Source organism: Pholcus phalangioides, unplaced genomic scaffold (assembly GCF_987345545.1).
Source record: "Pholcus phalangioides strain wild (caught in Gottingen) unplaced genomic scaffold, Ppha-v1.0 ptg000020l_1, whole genome shotgun sequence".
Classification (NCBI taxonomy): Eukaryota; Metazoa; Arthropoda; class Arachnida; order Araneae; family Pholcidae; genus Pholcus; species Pholcus phalangioides.
The window spans coordinates 5,459,745-5,481,043 of record NW_028301613.1 but is presented as its reverse complement, the minus strand read 5'-3'; the positions used below and the strand labels follow the sequence as shown (position 1 = coordinate 5,481,043).

The 21,299-nt window shown below is 36.8% G+C and overlaps 1 protein-coding gene across 1 annotated transcript; it reads right to left on the bottom strand.

The window, feature by feature from the left end:
• Positions 1 to 49: 49 nt before the first annotated feature.
• On the bottom strand, positions 50 to 21,189 carry SdhA (succinate dehydrogenase, subunit A (flavoprotein)). The gene is made up of 15 exons (XM_089248289.1): positions 21,079 to 21,189; positions 17,801 to 17,881; positions 16,180 to 16,341; positions 13,422 to 13,477; positions 13,202 to 13,289; positions 10,690 to 10,854; positions 10,362 to 10,510; positions 9,618 to 9,775; positions 9,202 to 9,533; positions 8,898 to 9,098; positions 8,351 to 8,443; positions 7,753 to 7,851; positions 6,406 to 6,549; positions 3,994 to 4,104; positions 50 to 410 (listed from the first exon to the last, which is right to left on the bottom strand). The coding sequence occupies exons 1-15, from the start codon at positions 21,133 to 21,135 to the stop codon at positions 324 to 326; spliced, it is 1,983 nt and encodes a 660-aa protein (XP_089104415.1). The 5' UTR covers positions 21,136 to 21,189; the 3' UTR covers positions 50 to 323.
• Between the last annotated feature and the right edge of the window lie 110 nt (positions 21,190 to 21,299).

Genomic DNA, 21,299 nt, shown 5'->3' with positions numbered 1-21,299 from the left:
AAGATTATAAGAGCTTCACAAAAAAAAACCAATGAAATAGAATATGATCTGTGATAAAAACCAAAAGTATTTATTATTGTACATCTCTACAACTATTCACAACCCTCGATATTTACCCAATCAGATCTTGAATATGACATTTTTGTTGTGTCCAAATAAAAATAATCGGGTGCAATGTTATAACCAAGTTGAACATAAAGACAGAAAAAAAAAATTACATAAATGTATGAACCTAAGCTCAGTTGAACTGTATGTCTATTTCCATACCAATGTTGTGCAGACACAGCTAATTACATCTCACGGTAAAGAAAAGAAAAATCAAACTAATAAGCACGGATCGCTGGTGGAACGTTCTTGCATTCCTTCTCGTCCAGAGTGTCGTCAATGACTGGCCGGTATTTCAATGTCACCTGCAATGAGAATGAAGTCACAATTTATTGTATTCTATGAACTTTTGTAAGAAAGTGCTAGAATAGATGGGAGTGATACAGGTTGTGGAGAAGAGATATAAGGCTATTCTCACGCACATGAGAAGTTTAAAAAACTGACTGGGTCTTAGTGGCTGTTATTGAACGAAGAAATGTGTTTCAGCTAAATACCCATCATCAATTTGAGTCTAGTTTTGTGCACGTATGCAGTATTTATAGGTTTGCTAAATATGATTGGAGTGATTATACTGGGATTAGTCACAGTATACAAAGATTAATTGTGGAATGTCTTCATTAATGGCAGAAATTCTTGATCGGCTGTATATCAAATTATGTAAAAACTTATTCCAGCTATAATAAATACTGGCTTTTTATTAAGTGTAGCAATTCAGATTATTAGGCAGAATAAATTGTTGCAAAATAGGAGAATAGGTTAATGCAACTGTTGTACTGTTAGGTAGCATTGGCAAAGCGACACTTATTATTTTTTGACAATGGAAAATGGACATTCATTATTTGGCTATATTTATCTATATTTTATTGACTCAATAACTGAACTGTTCGGCCAAACAACAGTCTATGCAGTTTCTTTTAATTTGAAGGAGACACAATAAAAGTCATCGCTGAATTAGGGAAAAACTTTGTTCGTATGGATTGCAGCTGTGCAAAGGTGTGCATAGCAACTACATCTGTTGATTTCTGCAGGAACTTAATTTAGGAATGTGTAATGAAAGTTATATGGAACGTTATTCAGTCAAAAAACAGATTTTGATGAGAAATGTAACATAGACCATTATTCTTGGCCAAACGCTTCAACTGAAACTTCCCACTGTGATTTGAGCAAATGATGATTGACAGCTGTACCCTGCTCACTACAAAAACTTTTAAATTACAAAAATTAAAAAAAAACAACTTAGCACACACTTTGGAACATCTGGAAGACACCAGGAGATGTTGAGACAGCTTCGAAATACTCAGGATGCTTTAAAATATTGTGCTACTGTTTGAGTAGTACACATGTCAAACATATACAAAACTTGCTAAACTAAACTTGCTCACAAACAAACATCAACATATTTATATTTTACTAACATTTATTCGATTTCTTGATATATAGGTTAAAAAATGTATTTGTTGACAGTTTTGAAAGTATTAATTTTTTCTCTCTAGAGAATGCTACACACATCTTATAAATTTACATTAACCCTTTTGTACACACTGCACTAATTCGAGTACACAAAGAATTTACTTTGAACAATATTTTAGCCTTGCAGCTAGATGTTGTATGCTTTAGCACATGACAACCCTACTCAGAGACTGGCATCGAAAAAATTCTAGAGAAGCTATTTCTGGGGGGTGTACCACTTTATGATTCTTAATAACCAATCATCCATGCGTAAGAATCATGTTAAGAATTGAGCTCCGAATGTAACCATGGCGTGATTGTTAAAAGTTACTCTTAAGGTCACATGACGATAGACAGGCCAAAAAATTTATTGTTTTTAGGAAATTTTGCCATTGACCAATCAGCATCCAGCTAAAAATTAACAATGTGTTGTTGACAAGATGGGGTGAGGAAAAGGAATTTTAAAGTGACGCTAGCCTGAAAAAATGGCGGAGATTATTTAGGCAAATGTGAATGGTTGAGAAGAAATGATAAAAACATAATATTTTTTAACACGTTACAGTAAAAAACAAACATACACATACTTAATCATCTGATATGATTCAAATCAAAGACTCATCCTACGTTCACTGGGATGGATTCCTCCACCCTCCATAAAGAGGGGCCATGTTATACACAGAGTGGGCAAAAAAGTCCATAGGAACTTTAAAAATTAATAAAAACCAGAAAAACAACCGAAATAAAAACGGTTTGCAGGGTTAGTATCACTAGGTCACTGGAATTTTTTAAGACAGGGAAAAAACCTCGAAAAACAGCCGATAGGTGGCATGGACGTGCACAAGTCAAAGAAAAGATACGCAAATAACAAACAGAATGCCTCCAAATCGTTCATTACAACAGTATGTGTCGCACATGACCACCACCCCAGGGAATAACACATTGCAGGCGAGTCACAAATCCAGCAATGGCAGAGTACAGCAGGTCCACATATATAGTTTACAATGGTGAACTGATTGTGGATTAGGAGCGCAAGTTCTTACACCTGTCTGATTTGCATATTTCCACAGAAGTCGCTCGTACCAGCACCACCTATCGACTATTTTTTGAGTATTTTAACTAATAAAGTTTTAAACTAATAACAAATTTCAAATCTACAGGTTCCCATAATATGAAAAAAGTTGTATTTACGACCCATCGATCATGATATTTATGAATTGAAAATGAGAATTATGCATAATCACTGGTAAATGTTATAAATGTAGCAAAATTTATCAAACTTTATCAAAATGATCCAATATTTTATCACTATTATCAACATATATGTGCTGTATATAGACGCTGTTTTCAACTCTCCCACACAACCTTCAGATAACTTTTTGATAACTTAAAGTCTAACGATTTCCTTATTGGGAAATAAAAATGCACCTGTTAAATTTTTTTTTCATTTTTTAAAATATGAATCATACAAAAAACTTCTATTAAAGAAAGAATTTAAGTTCTCCCACATGGAAGAAAAAAAATTGTTTACTAAGAATCAAGCTAAGAAGTGGGTAGCCTCGATTCTTAACTACGGAAGAAAAACGATTCTTAGTTAAGAATGTGGTATATATATAGCAAAATTCCCTCTTGATTCTTAACTACAGATCAAATCCATAGTTAAGAAGCAAATTCTTATTAAGAATCAGAAGGAGGGGGTGGGGGGGTACATCCCCTGGTTTAGAAATAAACTCTTGAAAGTTGGTGTATTCAGAAGCAGACTTTACGGTGGGAGCACCAGCTTCTAAAGGGGTCCTACAAAACACCAGGTTTACACTTTTTTCTTATTTAAGGGGCCCAATATTTTCTACTGTGGCCAGGGCATCAACCAACCTTAATCCGCTTCTGGGTGTATTTCATTATCTCATGGGTACTTTTGTTTCCCACATTATATTATCAACATTATGCTGTTATCTTCATGCAAGTTATTCTTTAGTAATTGAGTATTTAGATAACGGTTTAATGTGAATAAACTAACACAATTCAACTTTTTTTTCAAATATGTTGTCATATTTTGCTGTCCCCAGTCTAGGACTCTTCTCATCCAGCGTCTTACTTTCTGTTGATGTACTTAAACAATCTCTTGGAAGATCCGTAATTGGTGCAATTTCAACAATATACCCTAATATCGAAATGGAATTCAAAGCACAATCAAGGTGCGGGCATAAAGAGGTTAACCCAACATAAGAGAAAAAAAGCATCAAATTGGAATGGGAATGACACATTCTCATTCATCAAACAGAAATATCTGAAACAGTTCAGTAACTATTACAGGATAGACTATTTAGAAGTCAAAAGAAATACACCAAAATCTTGGATGACAATCTGCTCCGGAGCCCCCAGCTCACACTATGGCTTTGATCTGAAAACAATAAAGAAGAAAAGATAAAAAAAGAAAATTACCTTGCCATCTGGGCTTATCCATGACAGTGTGTGCTTTCTCCAATGATCACTCACTGGCTTCTTTGTCTGCTTCTCTAATGGTTTGGAATAATCGTATTCATCTATCCGATCCTATGAACATTTACAGAACGAAGAAAATGGTGAATAAGATAATATCCTATATTTTACTGGACTGACATTGCAAGATATCAGAATCTGTAGTTCAGACTAGTTTAAGAAGCTGTATGTTATAGCCAATATCGATGGATGTGCTAACAGAAAGACGGACATTATCTGTATGACCCTGTGCGCTCTTTCTGCTTCTGTATCTCAAGTAACAATGAACCAAAAGCTAAAAAATTTCTTGAATTTTCCTGAATTATGTTCTTATTGAACACCAAAGATTTTCCAATTATCTTTCTTAACAGAGATACGAACCGATATACCTAGAAAGCTGTAAGGGAGTTACACTGACCCTCCCATTTATTTTAGAACACATTCATCGTATAATACTATCAACACTATCACAAATTATTTTGTAAGGTCTAAATTCTGATAGTCTCTTTGTGCATCTAATATGGTGTAATCCCTATTCATGAGACTTTTTCCCAACCTTCATTCTTATCTGCAGATGTCGGTCAGCAGGTGTCTTGGATTTAGTTGTCAAGTATTTTAGTCATTTCGTCTAGTATTATTATATTATTATTATTATTATTTTTTTTTTTTTGCTGCTGCAAAGTACAAACATTGATGTGATTATGATTGCTGTAAAATGGTAAAAAAGATGTAGATTTACCAAAAAGGAAATTTTTTTTAGAACTTGGCAAAACTTGTGTGAGAGAAGCCCACAAGCAAGCAATGGTGGTGGTGGTGATGAGAATTCAGAGAAAAATAAAAATCACCCCATAGTGAAATAAGCAACAGTTTTGATGATAGATGTGTGAGTCAAATGAAATTATATTTCCAACAGCGCCTCAGCTGATGACAAATAAAATGGTGCTGGAAGCAATAAATTCAAACCAAAAAAAAACCCTGTAGAACTACATCCAAAAGTCAACTGATTTCCATAAAAATCTGAGAGCTCAATAATATTCCATTTATCAGTTGCAAAGGAACTGTTGCAGGATGGAAGAATATCAAATATCATGGGACTTTCCTCGTCAATAGGGTGACAAGGATTCCAAAATATTATACAATAAAACTTATTGCTTATACATCTGTTCATAGGAAAGATCATTTTCAGATACTTCCGACTGCGAGAAAAAATATAGCAAGATCATCTTTTTGATCCTATACAAGACTTCAAAAAGTGATGTAATGCTGAAATCCTACTGGGGAGAAAACAAAAATCTTCTAGTCCCAAGTTCCCTACACATTGATGCATACCAAGAGAGGTCGTTTGCACAGAATGCTTTAAAAACTAAATAATAAGAAAAATAGATTAATAAGATAAAAAAAATAAATAAATGATCCTATATCCTTAATTCTTTAGCTATCAACTATATTCCACCTTAAAAATATTTTACCATGCTTTAAAATATTAGAATGTTTAACAATTACAGGAAAAAGCTATGGCGCCACATAGACCCCCCCCCCCACTTCCATCTTTCTAGGTATAGTCCTCTGACCTGTCTTTCTAGTGTTAATCTGTACTAGAAAAACATAAGAATTTATTTACAACCCCCCCAGAAGGCATGCACTGCACTTACACCAGAAAAGTAAAAATAAAAATGATAATAAAAAATAAAAATAGTCAGTAGGGCAAGCACTTTACATACAGAACCAGGTTGAAATTTTCAATAGCGGAAGCAAATCTTGCATAGATGGCACATACAAGTTCTGATGGCAGACTGTTCCAGATTCTCACAACGTGACATCTGTGCCAGTGAAAAAAAACCAAAAAAATCCTTTCTGACTGTTGGTATTCTTATTTGGAAGTGATGTCTACGTGGGTTGGCTCACCTGTCCATGATTATGAAGAAAAGTTTTCCCGGTGGTAGATAAACCATCTGGTGGACTAGTTTGTAGCACATCTTCAGATTCGCAGCAATTCTATGCCATTTCAGAGGGTGCAAACCTAGAAATTCAAGCCTCTCACAATAAGACCAGCCCCTTATGCCAGCTATTTATTTGGTAAAAGACCTTTATGTTCTCAATTTTGTAAGGGCCCCATATTTGTTAACAGAACTCCAGAGTCATGCCAACGTATGCACAGAAAGCATGGGACAATATATGCACATCACGTTTGCGGTATGCTGTACATAACATGTATGAAATTATATTAGCTTTACATACTATGGCAGTATTTTACTGCCAGTGCCATCTCAGAACGCATAAAATATTATTTCAAAAGTATTTGAACAAGTATAAAAAAAGTTCTGAGAGAAACAAACAATAATAATAAAAGGTTGTTAAAGGTTCATAATAACTTACCTTGAAGTCCTCCCTCGCATGTGCTCCTCGACTTTCCTTCCTCTGTTCGGCTGAGTACATGGTCTGTACAGCATTCAGCAATAGGTTCTGCAACTCTAAGGTCTCGACCAAGTCAGTGTTCCAAACCATGCCACGATCATGAACCTGTTTGCATGTCACAAATATAGCACAAAAAATTAAAATTCTAACATAGGATTTTTTTTAAACTGATTATGGGAAAAAATGTATGTATATATAAATATGGTGATAACTCATCTAATAAAGATTTTAGAGCCCGGATTATAATTATGCCCTAAGGAAGAGGTAAAATATGCAATAAAAAAATGCTGAAATATGCACTAAAAAATGCTAAGATATACTCCAAGAAGAAAGATAAATCTGATCTGTATTTAAAAATTTTGAGATATGCTATGAAATCAAAAATGTGTGCAAGAAATGAAAACAAATTCATCTAAGTACGGAACAATGAATGAAAAAAAATCCATAGAAATCATGAAAATATGCATTTAAAAATACCAAAATATGCACAAAATAAAAAAATATGCCTTAAAAATTCTTTATGCCCTAAAGAGCATATGCATCATAGGTATATTGGAAAATTTGCATTTTAAATTGCTGAAGTTCCCTAAAAATGAAAAACATGCACACAAAAAAGAAAAATATATAAAAAAGCAAAATGTAAAAAAAAAGGAAAATGTGCACAAAAATGGGGGAGGGGGGGGGGAAGGGAGGAAATATGCATATGAAAAGCACTGAACTTAGCCTAACCTACTAGAAAAGAAAAATGTGCAGTAAAAACTAAAATATATGAACAATAAAATGAAAAACGTATGTATTTAGGAGCAAAAATATGCATTAAAAGTGCCTAAAATGAACAATAAATACTCAACGTAAAAAGCATTCCCTTGAAAAAATTAAAGAATTATTATTAAATTCGAAGATTGGAAAGATAGAAATTTTACAAACATTAGTACAATGCCATAAATGTAGAGAAAATTCTAAAAAAAAAGCACTTATTCTAAAATTTTGGTGATTTTATGCATGTATATGCAATGACTATAAAAAGTGTTAAAATATGCAATTGCATATGCACTTATGCATTTGCATATAATCTGGGCTCTAAAATAGAAGCTCAAAATATACCGATTTGCAAATTAATATTTGACCAATGAGTAGGAAGCAGACAAGAAATCATTCGAAGGACAAAACTAAGAGCACCATAAGAGCGCTCAGGACTCAAAGTGGTAGAAGCAGATGGCCTTCTTTTAAGACTGTACTTTTTTTGTAAATGTGATACTACTTTTATTATGCACCATCTTCATGACGAATGAGCAACAGCCAACTTACTTTCAGGTTGTCCTGATTTTCGAAGCACTCAGCGATTTTCTTGGTACCTTCAAGAAGACTTTCACCAGTTCTGAAAACAGCCGCATGGGTTTGCATTGTCTGGTAAAAAATATATAAATAAACACACGGAAACAAACTAAATATATTTCATGATATTCACAATAGAATTTTTTTTGTTTAAGTTATTATATACAGAGATATAAAATCATAAACGGGGCGAAAGCTAATTAAGCAAGAGAGCACAAATTATACTTAAGAATATGTTCTTTAATATTCTGTCAACAGATACAAAGTTAGCTAAACCTTTTCCAGTCAGAGAATCAGAAAATTTGGTTACACAGAAAACTCTCGATAATCTGGCCGTGTGCCAGTCCAGCCTGTTTTCAATTAAGTGTTTTTATGCAGGTTTTCTTCAAGCATAGAAGAGGAAAACATGTCACTGCATGTCTGTGAGCAGTTTATATAATTTAAATTGGCTTTTTGAAATGGCTTCCAGTAATCATGATTTTGGTAATTTGGCACACCCTGATCCGTGTTGGATTAACGAGAGTCTATTCTTGTTTCCGCCCCCCCCCCCACCCTTTACTGGTATACTAACCTTTTGCATCTTCAATCGCAAGTGAGAGGTTGGTGTAGATCCATCAGCATGTCTGATTCTGTCCAGATTCGCCACAGATTGCTCACCATCATCCTGTGTGAAGAGAAATGTGACTGATCACGCATCAAAAAAAAAAAACAACTAGGTTTTGACATCGAATTGAAGTAAAATGTCTCGTGTGCATCTGAATTCTCTTCAAGTCTCGAAATAAAGTCAATGTTAACCTATCTAATAATTCAAGGAATTAAGACTTTTATCAGGATATTATGCCGAGGATGAACTCAGAAAGAAAAGTAATCTGTACTAAGCTGGGAATTGAACCCCAAACCAGGAAAGTGTGTGATACAATACACACTACTAGAGACATGACCCTGCCATCCTTATTTCATGCACTGTGGGGTGAGGCACAGAAGTAGAGACATAAGTAGCTTCCCCTTAACTTCAGAAAATGGCCCCCATGGGTGGCACAGCTATTAAAAGACTAATATCTAATAATTGACATGATAAGTGGCAAAAAAAAAAATGTATAATGATAAGTGATACTTACGGATTTCAGATCAAGGACGGCCTCACCGGGCTTATTGAGCTCAGCGATAGTATGGGCACAAGCTCTGCCAAAAACAACCAGGTCAAGAAGCGAATTGGCACCAAGTCGGTTTGCACCATGCACAGAAGCACAAGCTGCTTCACCACATGCGTATAAACCTGGAACAACGATGTCTCCTTTTTCACCATCACACGTAATAACCTGAAGTGAATAAAGACAAAGCTTTATAAAATGCAACTTTAGAAGTTTCGGATATCATCCAAGCATCCAATCAGCCCTTGTGCATAGTAGAAGTGGCACTAACCTGGCCCCTGTAGTTTGTCGGTATACCTCCCATGTTGTAGTGCACAGTGGGCAAAACTGGGATCGGTTCACGGGTGACGTCAACACCGGCAAAAATCATAGCTGTCTCGGATATCCCAGGTAATCTGGTCGCCAACTGCTCGGGTGGTAAATGGTGTAACTGAAGGTGCACATGATCTTTTTCTGGACCACAACCTCTGCCCTCTCGAATCTCTATTGTCATCGCCCTAGACACAACATCTCGCGAGGCTAAGTCTTTGGCGACGGGGGCGTAACGTTCCATGAACCGTTCACCTTCACTGTTGACAAGGAAGCCGCCTTCACCTCTGCATCCTAAAAACGGCCAATAAACTTACTTTAATCAACAATAAAAAATATCCACCACTAATACAGAACATTAAAAAAAACAGTACTAACCTTCGGTGATGAGACACCCAGCTCCATAGATACCGGTCGGATGAAACTGAACGAATTCCATGTCTTCACAGGGCAAACCAGCCCTACTAACTAAAGCACTACCATCACCAGTTGAAGTGTGAGCTGACGTGCATGAGAAATAAGCTCGTCCATAGCCCCTTGACCAAAGAAAACATTCCAACAAGTCACAATGAAGTATCATTAAAAACAATCCGCACAATATTGAAATGATCAGTTGCCCAGTGTTTCCCAAAGTGGCAATAGGCAATAATGCCCCCTGGAAGTTGATGGAATGAGGGGGAAGGGGCCAGATGGATCGATCAACCAGCAGGTTTATTTACTTGTCACATTACTACTGAAATCAAATCACAGGGAAAAAAAATTATCATTGGGCCTGAAACAGGACATATGGTCAAAGCAGATGCAACACCTCATCAATTTTGAAAGGCCTAATTGATATGCTGGCTGTCTGGTGAGAATTTTGTCTTTTTCTCCCCTCTGAAAATTAATATACTTTTTTGTGATTTGACACAATATGGTGACAATTCACATTATGCTTGTGACATCATTTCGGGAATTAAAAATGAAACCAACAGTTTTTTAGGTCAAGTCTTTGGGAATGATTTTTCCCCCCTAAAAGTAGAGATTTTTTTTTTACAATCGTGATCAAAATTTGGGAAATGGAAAAGAAACTCGAGAGAATTGGCCACTAAGGAAAATGAGTAGATTAAATGAATTTCTTACCCAGTGGCAAGCACTGTGTTCTTCGCCCTGAACCTATGAAGTGATCCATCTTCCAGGCACAGGGCAATAACACCTTTGCAGACACCTTTCTCCATAAGCAAGTCCAATGCAAAGAATTCCACGAAGAAGTTGCAGTCGTAACGTAAAGACTGAAAGATAAAAATTGCAAGATATTTACCTTTTGTCGCTGCTGTTGATGAAACGGCAATTAAAACTATTCAAAATTAACATACATTTGCACATAAATATACGTTAATTCTGATAATTCACATCCCTGATGTAATGGGGGTGGAAGAGCATACTTATGGGAGAGAAAATTAAATCATACCTGACCATATAATGTGTGCAACAAAGAATGACCCGTCCTGTCAGCTACGCAACAGCAGCGATGTGCTTGGCCGCCTTTCCCAAAGTTGTAGGATTGACCACCAAAAGCTCTCTGATAGATTTTTCCATCGTGCGTCCTGCTGAATGGCATCCCATAGTTTTCCAGCTGCAACCGAAATGGGTTTAATATTTAAAAAAATCTAACTCCTTAACAATAAAAAATCGGAGCTGTACGATCAACCTGAAAACCAGCTAACAATCATGAGCTGCTGAACACGTAATACATGATTTACTGTAGGTTACCCAACAACAGCTCATCACCAGTGAGTGAGTGATCAACCGACCGAATGAATTTGTGAGTGGATGAGTGACTGAATGAGTTGGTAAATAAGCTAGTGAGCAAGCGTATGAGTGACTTAATAAGTGAGTAACTGCATTAATGACAGAGTGACATAGGTGCCAATTCACATACTTGAAAAATCTGTAGTTTACCCCTTGATGACACATTCCGCATCAAAGAAAACATGTCAAACAAATAAAATGGAAAAACTGGGGACTTTTTTAAAATTTCACCGTGACCATATATGAATCCTGTTTTTCCGGGATGCATTTTTCCGTCCTGATTTTTTTAGCAATAATTACCCACTTTGCTTGCTTTAATCATTGTATTTGGCAACAATTACCAATTTTTCTTACTTGAAATCCTGATTCCCAAATTTTTCCTGAGAAAATGGGGTCAGCCTGAAATTGCAAGGACTGGAAGAGTATTTTCCTTTCAAACAAAGCTCGATTTGAGGACTTTTAGGGATTTTTCTATGAAGATATGAAAAATCAAAAGAATTAGATTTCAGACTGGAAGATTTCAATAAGGCTGAAAAATTGAAAGGCTTCTGGGTAAATCGGAAGCATTGGCACCCATGGAGTGAGCAAGAGAGTGATCTTATGAGTGATGAAGTGAGTCAGTAAGTGACACGAGTGAATGAGTAACTGCATGATTGATAGATAGGTGGGTGAGTTAGCAATTGAGTGAATTACCTTGTGAGTAGGTAAGCAAGAAATTGAATTACTGTATAAGTGAATCAGTGAATGAGTGAGTGACTAACCATATGAGTGACTGAGTGGGTAGCTATATGAGTGCCAGAGTGAGCAAGAGAGTGACTGTATGAGTGATGAAGTGAGTCTGTAAGTGATAGAGTGAATGAGAAATTGCAAGATTGATACAGTGAGTGGGTGAGTTTGCAAGGGAGTGAACGATTGAGTGGGTAAAAGAAATCAAATTACGATATAAGTGAATCAGTGAATAGCTGGGTTACCAAGTGAGCGATTGAGTGAATCAGCAACCGTATGCATGACAAAGTGAGAGAGTAACCACATGAATGACCCTACGAGTGACCGAGTGAATGGGTGAGTAGCAGTATTAATGACAAAAAAGAGTGAGTGAGTTATCAAACGATTGAATGGGTGAGTTATCAAATGATTGAATGAGTGAGTTATCGAATGATTGAATGGGTGAGTTATCGAATGATTCAGTGAATGACTGTATAAGTGACTCACTCATTTGCTCACCTACCCTTTCACTTTCTTATCTATTCACTCACTCATGCCAATTTGTCTATGGATTGCATGGCGGTGAATTTTCCCGATATGAGTAATACATATTCAATGAAAAAAAAGTTTCAATTTTTTTCCTTGATTTCCCGAAACCACAAACCACACAGAAATGAAGTATTCATTTTTCCTATTTGTACCGGGATGGCAGGTATAAACGACCAAATTCATCATCAAAAACGTATATTTATATCAACATCTGTGGCATTTTACTCACAAGGACAAACAGGGCACGTGCCCGTGGCCCAAAAATTATTCAACACATTTCCTTATCTAGTTGAACGGTGCAAAAAGAACAAAAGTGCAACACATTTCTGGCTACAAATAAACTTGAGAACACCAACATATGTTTTTTGGCACTAATAGGTGCTGTTTTCAAGGCAAAGAAACAGGAAAAAGCTACAAACTAAAAAAAAGTTATCCAGGTTCAAACCCCACCACCGCCACAGTGGTCAGCTGAAGTTCACATTGTCTGCAGTTCTCAACTTTGGGGTATGAATGTGAGCTGATCTCCCCGTTAAAAAGTCTCGCCACAGAGAGCAACAGGACTAGAACGGCACAAACATCACACTTCACTCAGAATTTGTAATATAGATAGTACCACTAAAAATTCACACACAAAAGTATATACACACTCAGACTATTAGGTACATACTCTCTGGCACAACTTAATCGGTAGTAAATTGCCCGTGGCAATAGACCAGAGTTGTGCACGGTTAGAAAGAAAGTTTTCTGCAAAACAAAGTGTATAGTAAGAGATGCCTGGGTTTGATAACCGGTGGAGAGAAACAACACCTTTTCCTGTTCACTTTGCATAATATCCAGAAAGTCTATTGATTTCACGTATCTTAGCCGAGCAAAAAAATCATCATCCATCTCTAAAGTGTATAGTAAGTTTGACTAACCTCGATTACAGCATGAGGTGCTTCTCTCGTCATATAATGGATGGCATCTTGATCCCCAAGCCAATCTGATCCTTTCACTGTATCGTACCTGCAAGAAAGAAATTTTTACAAGATAATAGCATCTTTCAAGCTGCAAATGATAAACTATCTACTACACTGTGTGTTTTGACACATTTTACACCGTGAAAGAAAAAAAAATTGATGAAAATATGAAACTCACATGTGCCATTTCCAGTCATCAGGCTCCATATTCCCAAGAGCAGCATTGATTCCTCCCTGAAATTGACAATCATATGTTTCTGAGGATGAAATACTACTATGTTGAAAAAAAGTTTAGGAACGTATTTCATTGCGGAAGAATGAATACAGACAGAACCTGTTTATTTGGTGTTTCCTCCAACATAACTACCCTATGCAGTTACACATTTTTGCTACCCTTCATACCAGGGTTGGGTTTTTGATACGACAAGCATCAAAAACTGGCTTAAAACATCAAAAACTGCTGAAAACCGTCAAAAACCTAAATGAATGCTTTTGGATAATATTTCGAATACAACAGGTATATAACATGATGAGAAACTTACTGTTTTTTGCACATTACAATGTTTTATTTCTAAACACTAATTTATGACAATAATTGAAACAATATATATATATATTTCAAATTTAAAATTTTTTGCCATACAAAAAGTCTAGAACAGATAATTTATAATTTCATGGTTCATTTTATCCAAACTACTGATTACCTGTGTTCAATTTACTCGCTTCGATATCTCCTTGAGATGGGAAGTGGGGTGTGTCCGGTCTTTCAATGTGTTCAATTTACTAAGTGAAATAGAGCTATTTATTCAAAATGTGTGTGATAGGAGATTACAAAGTTAGGTTTTTGACCTCAGAAACTTAGTGTTAAAAGTCAAAAACTTCTTGTCGATGTTGTAAAATAGTGTTTTTTTTAACCTGATAGATATGTTAAATAACAAAAAACTTACTTTTATGCAGCTTAAAGTGGGTTTTACATTTTAAATTATATAATTACTAAGTATAGAATATCTATTTTGATATTTTAAATTTTCTGATATGCCCAAAGCTTTATTCCATAGTAAAAATTCTCACGCAAAAACTGTCAATGCATCACTTAAACTCAGTTATTCTCATCTAAAAATTTCTTAGCTCAGATTGTATAAATCCCTTTAAAGAATATTTTAAATCGAAGCAGAGCTGGCAGGACTAGATACCCAAAGTATTGTTTTGCCTGTTTAAAACATGGCTTCAACTGGAAAACCATTGCGTTATTCATGCCAGTAAATATACCATATCATAGTCAAACTTAGTTATTCTTACTTTTGCACTAAGAATAAGTTACAGGAGTTTCTTAGGCATCCTATACAAGCAAGCACTGCCAAATTAAAGGACATTTTAGTCCTACAATTTAGTATTGTGATTGCTAGATATATTCTCATGTTATGCAACAAATACAAATCCAAAACAGGCAAAATGCCCAATGAGGTGGCTGAGAAAAAATAAAGGTATCGTTTTAAGTGTATCACTGATTATCTAGATAGTTTAATAATAACAGAAATTAACATTACATGTATGGCAAAAAAGAACTTTTTAAACACACTTCTTTTGTTATGAAAAGAGTACAAAAGATGGTTTATATCAATACACATATATAAGCAGTTGAAGAAATTTTGGAAGATCGAGAATCATTTGGAATTGAAGAATATCAAATAGTTCCATAGTTTCCCCTTCAGCTTTTATGCTATACTCTATTCAAATTGTATATTTTATAAAACAATATATATATAGTACAAAATAATTTATAATCATATTGAGTATTTATTCTTTGCATAACATAGTGACTTTAAACATTACATGCAATCAATATGTGTATTTTTAATGGGAATATTTATATTGAAAAGCAATATTTGCGGTTTTTGAAGAAGGGTTTTTGACATGACAGTTTATAAACCAAAGTTTAACCCATTAGCTGCCACGATCCTCATTTGGGGATTTTGGAATTTTATGTGCTTTACATTTACAACTTTGTGCATATATATAATTTATCCGACAAAAAATTTCCAAAAAACAAAAATTTGTAGTTAATGGGTTAAACTGTCAAAAACTGCCAAGCATCAAAAACCTGCCAACCCCTGGCTCATGCACATGTAAATATGGATTGCAAGCCCCCTTTTTGCCACCATTCATTAGTACCTTTGTTGCTGCTAGCTGTACTTCTTTGGAACCTGAGAATCGTTGCCCCCCCCCCCCCCAGGCTATTTTCTTTATCCAAGGAAAAAGTCACATGGAGTGTAATCAGGGGAAACAAGCTGGTTGTAGAAGTATCGGAATGTGACATTTTGACAGGTAATCTGCCACCAGGAGGGATTTGTGAGTCTGTAAATGTCTGCATGATTCGGTGAGATGCTGCCAGATCAAAGCAACCAGATCTTTGGAGGGCCAAGTCGTGGGTGCTCCATCACGATAATGCGCCGGCTTACAGGTCCCTCCTGGTGTCAGGAAACCTGTCAAAACATCAGACTCTGATACTTCCCCAACCAGCTTATTCTCCTGACCTCGCCCAAAGTGTCTTTTTCCTGTTTCCTCGGATAAAGAATTTGATTAAGGGAGCAATGATTATTGGGTTCCGAAAAAGCGCAGTGAGCAGCAATGAAGACACTGGAGGAAAATTTTTGTAATCTTTCAGCATAACATTGTGAATTCTAGTCTGGAAAAAAAACTTTCAACGAGAGGGGTTCTCAAACTTTTTCCACCCACGGCACCCCTTCCCCCCATTCAACATTCAATCTGCAAGCTTCGTCCGCTCCCCAGAGCTGTTTAACAAAGAATATTTCTGAAAAACCTTTGTCCGGGTCACTGATCTGCTGCACCCCTGACAGAGGCTACAGGTACACAGTTTGAGGACCCCCACCTTAAACTATATTATATGACACTAATGAAAAAACTCATAAACTCACTTGAGCGGCAACCGTGTGAGATCTTGTTGGAAAAAGCTTGGTTAAGCAGGCCGTCTTGAAACCTTCTTGGACCAGACCGAATGCAGCACGCAATCCTGCTCCTCCAGCTCCAACGACGACAGCATCATAATTATGATCTACTACAGGGTAGTCATGAGATATCTGCAAATGAAATTACAAAGCAACTCAGAAAAAAAAAATCATAATAATCACTGTTGCGGATTTAGTAAGCTGAAAAATTTTCAGCGATGATTTCCTCCATATAACATTGAACCCCCTCGTGACACCTTGCGGGCATAACTAGGATTTTTGCCATCCCACAACTTCGAAATTCTATAATTTTATAATGGTGTTTTTTGTTCTCATCTAACACTGCCGCTCTGGGCTATTACTTCCCCCCCCCCCCCAGTTACAGCCCTGCCTTAGGGGTTGAATTTTCAGAAATTTCATCTTAGTGAGTCTTTATATTATGAAATATAATACTGGCGAAATTTCTCATTTACAGCTTCCGCAGTTTTTGGCTCAGTGTTATTACCCTGATTAACCCTCCGCATGAAACTGAAACTGCGTAGATGTTGAATTTTGAAAAATCTCTGTTCTGTGTGAGTCTCTACATTACAAAATAAAACTACTGACAAAATTCATGATTTCTCTATGTAACTTTCAACCCCCCCCCCACCCATATGCCCCTGCTAAGGGGGTTGAATTGAAAAAAAAACTTACTTCTTACTGAACCCTTACGTGATACAATGAAAGTATTGACCAAATTTCATATCTATAGTTTGCTTCAGCGGTTACGGCTCTGCATGATTTCCCTTTACAACCGTGTGAACCCCCTTACGGGTCAAATTTAAAAAAAACATCTTCTTACTACACCTTTACATGACAAAATGTAAGTACTGACCACACACAAATTTCATATATTTATAGTTTCACCAACTTCATCCACCGACCATCACCACTATGCCATCCGTGAGGTTCACAAACCTGGTTCCTCGTGACGAGAGTCCATGATGAAGCTCACACAACCTCATAGCTGCCAGTTTTTAGACTGGTAAACACACTGATGTGAATTCAGAATGGTTTTTTTTTGGTCCCCAGACCTCACTTAAAAGAGTAAGCATGTGAATGACCTATAGAGCAAGGGACAGTTAGACACCTGGAGTTTTCGCAAGCAAGTGAATGACCATTAGAATGACTTAGAGGGAAAGATGAGCATGGTGTAAAAATATTGGCTATATTACTGGATGCCTCAAAGTAAACAAAAAACTCTAGCAAGGAGGTTTGAAAATATATTGAAGGTAGCTTTGATTAATATGTTAAAAAAAGCTATCCTTGTAGCGATTTCAAAACCAGTTCTATAATATTATCATCAAGTTATAAGGGGATTTATTGAAGGACATCATTAAACCGAGAAGAGTTAATATGAGTGAGCATTTGGATGAATATTAAAAGATAAAAAAAAGAACCAAAAAAAAAAGTTGAATTCAAGATGGGGGTGCCGAGCACTTTTGAGTAATTTTAGCACCCCCTCCCCCGTGGTTTTGGCACCAATGTCAGTTGGAATAAATTTTCGGCAGCTATTTAAAAAAAAAAAACAAGAAAAAATTCAAATAATTACATTTGTTCCTGCTGCAGCGCTTTTCCCTTTCACAGTAAAATGCAATTTCCGTGACAGACCAGCACGTTGCATGTAACTCTCCTGTAAAATACAAAAGGTAAGAAAACATATATTTATTCACCAGGCTTAATTTTGATTGAGATAACGTAAAACCTCATCGTGAAAAAATCTTAGAATAACCAGATCTTTGATACATTTTTGATGAGTCAAACTTCTGTACATACCTAGGTGTGTGCAAGCCAAAGCTGAGTTAAAGATATGTGTAGTCACTTTAGTGGGCAAAACTGGTAGATGACAAGCACCACTACTGGCAGAGGGGCAAACTAACAGTCATGGGGTTTTTTTTCCTCATTCGCTAACCACTTTTTCTTATCTTGTCATGTGGTTGCTCGCTCTGTTTAGTCTTACTTTGAATTTCATTGTTCTGTTTCACTCATTCCTCAACAGGCGATTTATTTGTGTTTTTTGCATTATTCATGTTGATTTTGATAAAGCTCATACCTATCGGGCTGTTACGCTGTGTTCCAGGCTTCTTTAAAGCAGATGCTTCGTCTACTACTGCATTGGACATCTTCAGTACAGTTTTTGACAAGCAAAGAGACGAAATGACCTCTGTGGATGATGGCTATCCACTGATGCTTTTTGCTGGAGATGCGGAAGGATCAACCTCATCATTGCGCATCAAGCAAGTGGGACGTGGTGGTTTCTGAATGGGTCGGTGAGGATCGGAGTCTTCAAATTTTAATTGGGGGGGGGGGGGGGGGGTTGATATTCGGAAGAGTTGATTTTCTAACCAAACTCTTTTCTCTTCTTTAACTCTTCCGAATTCTAACCCCTTATTCAAATTTCAAAGACTCCGATCCCCACCCACCCAATCAGGGGCCATCACCTCCTATCAACATCTACATGTCACAGTAGTGGACGAAACGTCTGCTTCAAAGAAGCCTGGAATGTGCCATAACAGCCCAAAAGGTATGAACTTCATCATAAACTCCGGCCGTGATGGCCTGCCTTTTTTTTTCATGTTGATTTTATTCATCGTTATTATTACTATCTTTTATCATTTCTTCAAATGGCAAGATGTAGCAGCACCTTGTTTCATGCCGATCTTCGGAACAGAATGTTAAAATTTATGCAGGATGGATCAAAAGTGAATTGTTTTTATTTTAAAAAAAACAAAAAAAACACAAGGTGAATATCATCAGTTGAACGTGTCAAGAAAGGAATGAATTACACCATAGACATGTTCTATGATGAAGGGAATCTCACCCAAGTGTAAACTGTCCAATCAAAATGGATATAGACATGACTATATGCTAGTTCGCCTCTCTCTCGTCAGCTGGCTATTAATTCAGCGTCTCTCTTTTTTTTAAAATACTGATTGTCTACGCTTTCTCTTAAACCACTTTGGTGTAAGTCATGTATACATTGCTTAGGATATATATATAAGTATTCTATGCATTGCTTTGACTACACATGCCTCTCACACATTCCAAGAAGTAAACATGTGTTCAGCATATTTCTAGAGTCGAAAACTTCTAGGTGGTAAGATTTCCTATGCATTCCTAAAAGGTAAGATCTCCTACATATTTCTAGGGGATTAATAGGCCTCCTACATATTTCTAGGGTTATAGAAATGTCAAACATGGGGGGGGGGGGGGCAAAGCAGAATGTTTTGCATTGTTCTGCAACGAACCCTCAGCTGACTGGAAATGTGTTCTGCTGTTAAAAACTCTCATAATTGTGCGTTTCGACACACTTTTTCTTGAAATTCTTCAAGATTGTTCTGCAAGTCACATCACAGATTTCGGCATATTCGTTTCAGATGCATCCATTCATCACATGGAACCACCTTGAAATCTGCAAAAGATCTCAGGCGGGATGTATCTGGACAGGGCCGCAACTAGGTGCTTAGTCACCCGGGGAAAGTGTGCATTTGCGCCTCCTCGGGTCTAACGCCCGGGGTGCTAGACCCGCCTGTTCCATCTTAGTTGCGGCCCTGTATCTGGATATTCTGCTTTGGGGGAAAAGAGAGTATGCGAAAGTGTCTTATGCATCGCTCAGGATATACAAACCCCCTATATATCGCCTGAGCTAAACAAGCCTTCTACACATTCTAAGAAGCGCATACATCTTCTACACATCTCTAGGCAAATCGGCTTCCTATGAAATTCTAAATAGTACGACCTACTACATATTTTTTGGAGGCAAGTGTAATCTCCTATTTATAGTAGATAAGCTTCCTATATAGAGACCGTTCGTTGAGGCCCAGTGCACTGAAGAGAACATTGGACCACTTAAATAAGAAAAAAGTGTAAAATTTAGGTTTTGCAGGACCCTGCAGAAGTCAGGGCCCAGGGTGCGCCTGCCCTTAAACCCGCCTTTGCTCCTATGCATTTCAAAGACGTATGCAAGCCATCTACAAACACGTTTATAAAGGCAAGACCTTCTATGCATTTCTATGAGGGGGGCCTATTAGTATACATTTCTAGGGAGATAGAAGCTTCCTAGCATTTCAAAGGGGTATGCATGATTCTCTATGCAGTTCCTCCTAGGTATTTGCTTGGGATGTAAACTGTCTACACATCGCTCAGGATGTGAAGGCATCTTACACATTTCAAGGTGGATACATATGGGTTCTGTATATTCCGGGGGGGGGGGGGGGGGGGGTAAAACCTAAGAATTTCTACTTTTGTATGGAAGCTCTTCGTATACATTCCAAAGGGAGTATGAACGCTTTCTATCCATTAAATAGGTGGGTACTTGAAGCGTGGAAAAACTGGGACCTTCTTTATTAAAAGCGGTTAAATTACACAATCTTTTAAATTTCAAGTAATTTTTCGAAACGTCAACGGATTCTATGAGACACCCAGTGGTTGCGCGAGTCCCGTTATTTTCGATAGAAAAGAGACATTTCCCCATTAGAAAATGCCACGCTGATTTCCGCGAGAAGATAAATTCACACGCGTGCGGATCCATGAAGGTCATTCGTGATAAAAATAGCGCGATGCACTCTTTATTCACTTAATCTCGACTAATATTGCGACAAATTACGCACTAATAATTAAAATAACGAAATAAACGTTTAAAAACAATTTAACACGTGTTGACGCCGGTACGAAAAATTAAAACAGTACAAGCCGGTACGTATCTCGGTACTGGTACCGTTAATTTACAAAAAACAAAAAATAATTGTGTATTAAATAACAAAACACGAAATTATGGATAATTTTTTTTTAATGAATTTTTCAAAAACGGGAAATTAAATCGAAACTTACTCTCCCGGAGTGGAAAACATTTCCGAAATAACGGCTGATGGCTAGCGACCGAGCCATGTTTACTCCGCAAAACACGACACACAGGGGACGGAAACGTATTTCTGATCTCGGACCGAGATGGCTACTGAGACCCCACCCGTCTCACGACCAAAACTCCATGAATGAAATCCATGAAAATTTTAATACGTATCCACTTAAAATTTTATTTTATAATTTATATC

Excerpts from the sequence above, each read along its gene's own strand:
- SdhA (XM_089248289.1), bottom strand. The coding sequence starts at position 21,135 with ATGGCTCGGTCGCTAGCCATCAGCCGTTATTTCGGAAATGTTTTCCAC. Across the intron at positions 17,882-21,078 it reads ATGTTTTCCACTCCGGGAGA|GAGAGTTACATGCAACGTGC; the intron begins GTAAGTTTCGAT and ends TGTATTTTACAG. Across the intron at positions 10,511-10,689 it reads TGCACACATTATATGGTCAG|TCTTTACGTTACGACTGCAA; the intron begins GTATGATTTAAT and ends TTTATCTTTCAG.